Below are 7,326 nucleotides of genomic sequence, written 5' to 3'. Positions count from 1 at the left end.
GGAACGACCTGAGCGCTAGTTCCGAGGCTGTCCCCATCAGTCGTGTGACCTCGAACATCTCTTTCTCTCGGGTCTCTCTTCCCTTCAACATAAAATCTAGTAGTGGTACTGGTGTCTGTGGAACTCAGAGGTCTTTTCCTGAAGGCCTTCTCTGGTCCCTTGAGAGCCATGGTTGTTCCCAAAGTCAAGAGGAATTTTACCTCACAGTTGAGCCCGGGGGGCTCTGGGTCACCCTTTCCAAACAAGTGTTAGTCTCCTATGTGCTGACTGGTCCTAGCTTTGGGTTTCTACGGTTTCTTCGTCTTCCCCAACCCCCTGGATGAAATCCTGCCAGCCGAGAAGGAAGGAGGGAAGGGGAGCGAGTCACCGCGTAGAAAGTTTCCTTGACTCCTCCTCCCACCCCCCCTCCCGTGTCTCCCTCCCTTGCCAAGCCCAGCCTGTGAAACTGAATAACGAAGATCACTCAACAATGCCTGCCCCTCTCTGACTGCACCGTCCCGCCGCCGCTGCCGCCGCCTCACCCAAGCCAAGTAGAGCGAGGGCGGTCCCACCGACGGCGCAGCCCTCGGGCCCGCCCGGGACCAGGAGGTGAGCCGCGCGCTCACTGCTCTGCGCTCCCGCCCGCCCGAGCGCCCGCCAGGTGCCCCCCGCCGCCGAGATGCACAGCCCGCTGAGACTCCTGACGCTGTGGCTTTGCGCTGTGCTGTGCGCCTCGGTGCTTGCAGGCAGCGACCCCCAGCCTGGCCCAGGGCGTCCCGCCTGTCCTGCTCCCTGCCATTGCCAGGAGGACGGCATCATGCTGTCAGCTGACTGCTCCGAGCTTGGGCTTTCAGTGGTGCCAGGGGACCTGGACCCCCTGACGGCTTACCTGTGAGTACTCACCTGCTTGTTCCTGCTATTCCTGATGGCTGCCTACCCCACAAACACGGTTTGGTGCCCTGGGACAAGAGCATCCCAGGAGGGTTCTTTCCCTTCCGAGTCTAAGACTGAAGGACTGGGGAGCAGAGGAGAGTCCTTAGGAAACTAAGGGCAAGGCAAGGAGTGAGCCCGAGCCTCTCTGCTCTTTCCCAGGTGCTCCCCACCCTCATAGGCTCAGTGTTGGAATCCAGGCCTGGCAAAGTGGGCTGTGAATTCTGAGCAAGAAAATGGGGGAACACGGGGCGGGGAGTCTCTTCCTTAGCTGTCTTCCCCAGCAGAAGAGCGTCCAGGAGGGTTGATGAAGGCATAAGTGTGAGGAGAGGGGAGTGTGCCCCAGTAGAGTGGAAATAGGTTCGTCTACCAGGGCAAGAACTGTCCCACTGAGGCAGGTGGCCTTCTTGACGGGTTCCTGACACCAGCTCTCTTTAGAAAGGGATTCTGTCGGAACTATCTTCTTGTGTGGAGGTCTCCTGCCCCCTCCCCAGGCCTCCCTGAAGTCATGTCCCTGGAGGCTGAGTTAGAGACACTAATTTGTGGGCAGGCTCTGAGACTGAAAACCAGAGAAACATTTTTAGAGTCTGTGTTGGGGTGAGATGATCTATGAAGGGGACCCTATTGGGGGTAGCTGTCTCAGAATCAAAGAACCAGAGGCTGTAGCTGCTCCCTACCTGGGCAGGAGGGAGTGGGGGCACATCCCAGACCACCTGGCTTCCACCCCTGTTCCCAGAGGAGGAAACCTCTGGTGCTTTCCCTCAGAGGAAGGCAAACAGGTGGAAAAGCCTGGGTAGGATTCCAAGAGCTCCCTCAGGCCTGGGAGAGGCTCTCTCATCTTTGGGGTCCTAGAACTGATGAGTGCCAAGGAAGAGGGAGTTGGGATTGTACCAAAAGTCTCAGCAAGTGGCCAGGATGCACTGAGATCAGCAGTGTCCTGGTGAGTGTGGGGATCCTGTGAGCCCCTATGAGGCTTTTTTTCCTATCTCTACAGCCCCCTTTGGATACTCTCGTCACTCCAAAAGACACAGTTGTGTGCTCAAGGGAGTGAGGAATGAAAAGTACCCCTGATTCAAAAGGGCAAACCAAGTCCTGTCCAGCCTAGGGGGTGAAAGGAGAGGTGAGCATAGGAATCCATAGCAGAGCGGAGGGTACCCCAGCACCAGAGTACAGGGGCTCTGGCCCACTCCTGCAGTGTCCTCCAGAGGCCCCCATTTCTATCAGTTTTACATATTAAATAACTGTGCCGTTGTCTTGTTGGAAGACAGGGCTGATGGCCGAAAGGAGTTTAGAAATAACTTCTATTGAGCCTTCTTTTGGGATAGCAGAAGAGAGACCCCTTGCCTGTGTGAAAGGGGCAGAGGATACAGGCCCTTCCAGAGGCTGGCAGGTCAGGCCACCTTCCAGCATGCAAGATATTCTCGATTAATCTGTGGGCCTCTTCCTGGCAAGACTTGGGGGTAGAGGTAAAGAGTTTCACTTTGGGAATCTAAGTGTCTGACTGTCCATACTGACAGCAGCCCCCTGGCACTCTGATCTGGTGCCCTCTGATGTGAGGCATCTTTGGGTTAGAGGAGGTGAGGGTTTCTGAGCTCTTCCTGAGCCCTCCTAGGTGTTAAGGAAATTCTTTTATTCTAAGGCTTAAGAGTGTGTCTGAGGGCAGAAGAAGGATGTGCTGGGTCCGGTGGTGATGTAGGGAATTGTTTGGCAATATCTGTGGTGTTGGAGGGAGGTGGAGCGGACTGTCTCTCTGGCCTTGGCTGTGCAGGGGTCCCAGGTGGGTGATGGAGGAGGGGCATCTGCTGTCTGCAGGGCTCAGAGATGAAGCTTTCCTTCTTTGCTTCCTTAGGAGAACTGCAAGGACATTTTGTATATCGTGTGTGTGTGTGTGTGTTTGGATCTGTGTCAGTGTACATGTGTATGCAGGTACATGTGCAATGTGTGTGGAGGTCAAGGGTCAACCTAGGCATCACTTTCTGCTGTCTGCATGCCTTTCAGAGACGGTGCCTTACTAACCTGGCACTCACTGAGTGATCTGGGCTGGCTGGCCGGGTAGTCCCAGGGATCTGTCTTCGCTGCTCCACACTGGAATCACAAGTGCCCACCTCCATGGCCACTCATTTGCATGCATTCTGGGGTTAGGAATCAGGGTCTTCAGGCCTATGCATCAAATATATTATTGTTCTGAGCTCCCCTCCCCCCAGGCTCTGCAAAGGCATTTGAAGGTAGGGAGAGATGAACCTCGAGGAGCCAGACCAGGGATATCTTGAGGCTCCTTCCCTTCTTGGCAGTCTTAGGATTTGCCTGTGGGCCATAGAAGACACCGCTGGTTCCTCTAATGGCTTCCTTGAAAGAATCTTAGTATAAATTACTTGATATCTGCTTTCCACCCCAAGACAGTTAGATTCCTTCCTAGCCTGTACTTGTCATGAAGTGGCTGCCTCCATCTCCTTCCATTCCAATTTCAGGGGAGATCAGAAAGCCTTTATTTCTATTTATTTGATACACAAGTCCAAAACTCATGAGCACTCTGGGGCCCAGTGCCAGCCCTGTCTGATCAAAGTTAGGAGTCATTTATACACAGTTCTTCAGATGTCTTTAGAAGGGCTCCCCACACCCTCAATGGAGCGAGAGACTTAGTGAAATATGCTGGATTTTGTGTGTCTTCCTGCACGAGGCGCCTTATGGAAAGGGATGGAGGGGAGGATGGAGCCCCTGGCTCTAGGGCACTGCAGTTTGTGGCGTTGTGAATGAGAAGTGTCCCTGCGCTACCCAGCACATAGGAACACAGAAACACACATGCAGCAAATGCTTGCTAAGCAAACAGAGCCTGAGTAGGGGAATCTGGGGATTTACATGGAGTCCCCCCAGTGCTGAGAAGTGTTGGGGAGAGTGTTCTGGAAACATGGTTGTAGCTCTGGCTGTAAACACTCAGACTCCGACATGGTGGTTGCCCCTAAGTACCCACTTCTTTTCTCACTGCTGCCAGGGCTTTCGCTCTGTGCCCGGCTGCTCACTGCTCTCTGGGAATTCGCTCCCTTCAAGCCGGCCGTGATAACTACAGGATTTGTGTGAAAGGTCAGGTGTGCATGTGTGTGCATGAGCACGCTTGTGTGTGTGTGAGGGTGTGTGTGCACACACTTGTGCGTAGGTAGATTCAGGGTAATTAGCATTCCTCACCACTGCCTGGCTATGTCTGCAGCCAGACAGATGGAGGCAGGGTATTGGAAGAACAGAACAGAAGGGTTCAGGATGGGCATTGATGTAAAAGGCTGTGCTAGGTAAGCCTGAGTGGGTTTATTGGCATCTCTGTGACTTGGTTTCCCCATCTATAAGTAAAGCTAATACGTGTGTGGATTCACTGAGGTAGCGTCTGCAATGGGTTTGGTAGAGGGTCTGTAGGGTGGAAAGAACAGAGTTAGTGTTGACATTAGGGAGCCAGAGTCAGGAGAGAGTTTTCTTGGAAGGCTTCCTGGAGGAGGAGGCCCTGGGCTAGCACTGGAAAGGGAAGAAGCAGCCCTCTACGAGAGCTGTAGGGCAAGTCTCTCTGTGTGTTAAGGGCTGTGGCAGGAGAGTCGCTGGCAAGGACCCAGGACAGCTTCACTGCTGCCTCGCTGCTGCTGGTACAGTTTTGGCTTCATGCAGTGGGAGAGAGGGACCAAGGGAAGAGCCCAGCCTGTCCTCCAGCTTGCCCGGCAGGGTCCCCAGAAGACTGTCCAGTGAGCAAGCAGAAGACCATGTGGCCTCAGTCGGGGAGCATTGGACCCGGGGAGCGTGTGTTGGGGTATTACTGTCAGCTCTCTTCCTCATCTCCCAGGCTCCCTTCCTGGTCAAGCCTCTGCTGCCTCTCCAGCAGACTCTGAGCCAAGTTCCAACCTCGAATCCCTCTGTGGGTGGGAGACCCTAGCTAAGTCTCCGGGGTTCTCTGGATTTCTGTGCTCCACATTTGGCTGCAAAGTAGAAAAGGAGAGGCAGAGAAACCCAGGGTCCTCCGCTACCGCCGGTGTGGAACAGGGTGAGCTCGGTGAGAGGGCTTGGCAATGGGTGGGAAATCGGGGAGGGAGGGGGAGAGCCAGACAGCACCCAGACCAATGCGGAGAGGGGAGAGTAAAGGAGGGGTGGAGTAATTCCAGGAAGTGGTGTCCCCAGGGCCCTCCCTTGTTGAAGGAGCCTGGGGGGTTGCTGGGGGAGAGTGACTGTGGGGGGGAGCTGACACCCCAGTTCAAAGGAAAGGCAGGAGACAGCCTTAGGCAAAAAGAAAAAGGAAACCTCTGGGCTCTGGCAGCAGTGGGCACGGGCGGGGCGGGGTGGGGCACTGGCGGAGAAGAAAGCCTGGCTCACAGAGAATTGGCCCCCAGCCCGCCCGGCACCACCACCTTCCCCCTCCCGTGAGCTCTCGCTCTGGATGGTCCCTTATGCCACGGCTTGCTTCCTGCACTGGCCCAGGCCCACAGGTGACAAACGATGGACAGCGCACAGGAGACAGGCTCCACTTGGGTGTCCCTGGGTATTGTTGGTAGGATGCCAGGCTCTGGAGACCGCCAAAGGCAACCCTGACGTTGGGCGGGGGGAGCTCACCCCAGGCCCAAAGTTTCAATTTCTTAGCCTAAAATGGAAACACTACTTGCGTCTATCTAGAAGGGAGGTCCGGAGGAGCAAAGGGGACGGGGAGCGCGGGTGGCACTTTTCATAGCACTGACACTTAAGGAACATTGACTGCGATGTTTCTGTTTCTCTCAGCACTTTTAGCTACAAGGGCCCCACGAGGCCCAGAGAGGGGGACGGTTGTGATCCAAGAGCTCCATCTTTTGGGGCCCTTCAGAGGGTTCCTCCTTTCCACCACCGTCTTCCTTCACTATACCCCCTTCGCTGACCTTCAGGGAACCGGGCTTCCAAGGAGCTGAGCTGCTCCTGGGCTCTGGGCTGGGTGATGGAGGAAGTCACCCTGTGCACAGCCTGGAGGGGCAGCAGCCAAGTCTACCTGATGGGAGACTCTCCAAAGGGGAAGAGTCTGGGCTCTCAGGTCAGGCTGCCCGGAGAGCCAGCGTTCTCCTCAGAAGTGGAATACATTTTCTTGAGTATGGCCTGAGGAAGGTGGTGGGGTGCTGAAGCCTAGGCTCGGTTCCTGCGCTGAACCTGCTTAGAAGGGCGTGGGGGAGCCTCCTCTTTGCTCATCCATGTTGGACTGTGTGACCTTAGGCCAGTAACTGGTTCTACTGGGAGCAGGGCCAAGGACAGAGAGTCCTTCTGGGGCTTTGGTCACCTTGGGAAGGTGCAAGAGTAGGAGGTGGGGGAACACTTGCCACCCTCCCTCTCCTGGAAATAACTCCCATTAGCCAAACTGAACGGGCTTATTGACTTAGGGACTCAGAATGGTAGGAGCCTCTTTGCACTCACTAAGGAAAAGGAGAGCCACAATTTCTAACAATAATTCAGGGCTCCCCTGCTGCCCTTCAGACAAGGGAGAACAGGTCCCAGGAGGAGAAAAACAGCCGAGAAGCCAAACTTGGGCAGTGAGCAAAGAGTTATTTTGGAAGCAGTGAAAGGACATGGTGGGGGGAAAGCTCAGGGCTTGGCACTGAGCCCCCCAGAGCTATGCCAGGGCAGGCCACAGCGGGCTGGTGGCGGGCAGGTGGGGGCTGGGCCGGCCACTCAAAGACAAGGTACCTCCAGAGGAGAGCTTTCCTTTGTGTCCCTTCCCAGCCCTTTCTTAGCTGCCAGGATCTGTCTCCTCCAGAGACCTCCAAGGGATGAGTGCCCCGTAGCAGGATCAGAGGCCCCGCTGATAATTGGAAATGTGGCCACGGCAGCTCTGTGTGCCTGGCTTTCTGCCACTCCTGTCTGCTCCTAGGTCACAGTTTTTATTCCCTTGATTGTGACCTTATCCCAGAAGTACCCTAGTTTGTCAGGAAGGTCCATGTTTGGGGCCTGGTCAGATTTACTTAGGACTTAACTATCACCCCTAGTCAACCACAGCAACCTCCACCACTTCCTGGTTAGTTGCTAGGTGTCAAGAGCTGCCCTCAAGTACTTTACCTAAAGCACCAACTATAAACCCTGTGAGGGAGGGGCTTGTGTGAGGCCCATCTTGAGGAAAATGAGGGGTTCAGAATCTAAGATCTCTATCTGGTCATGTCTGGTGCTGGTGTTTCCTCAGAACCAAGTCTCCCTCTCCAGTTTGGATAGTGCTCCCTGGAGGTCAGCTCTGGAGGGCTCTGAGCTCCACAAGGACAGACTGGATTCTGAGCATGTTACTACCCCTGGTCGAGCAGCCTCTGAAATCCTGTGTCCCGGCCCCTATTTCTGAAGAGGTATTGGTGCTTTGAGCCAATCCCCTCTCATGCACCAGCAGTGACTTCTAGGGACCCATCTGTGGTAGTTGCTTGAAGGGGAAAGTGTTGGGGTTCAGTACAATTA

General features: G+C 55.1%; 1 protein-coding gene across 1 annotated transcript in view; it reads left to right on the top strand.

The window, feature by feature from the left end:
• Positions 1 to 484: 484 nt before the first annotated feature.
• The window catches only part of Lgr6 (leucine rich repeat containing G protein-coupled receptor 6), a 114,953-nt gene continuing 108,111 nt past the window's right edge, over positions 485 to 7,326 (top strand). Inside the window, exon 1 of the mRNA XM_075988038.1 lies at positions 485 to 870. Within this exon, the coding sequence (XP_075844153.1) occupies positions 659 to 870 (212 nt within the window). The 5' untranslated portion in view covers positions 485 to 658. The remainder of the gene's footprint in view (positions 871 to 7,326) is intronic.

The sequence above is a fragment of the Microtus pennsylvanicus genome, chromosome 10 (genome assembly GCF_037038515.1).
Source record: "Microtus pennsylvanicus isolate mMicPen1 chromosome 10, mMicPen1.hap1, whole genome shotgun sequence".
Taxonomy (NCBI): domain Eukaryota; kingdom Metazoa; phylum Chordata; class Mammalia; order Rodentia; family Cricetidae; genus Microtus; species Microtus pennsylvanicus.
The sequence above is the reverse complement of the archived record's forward strand: the minus strand, read 5'-3'. Positions and strand labels throughout refer to the sequence as shown.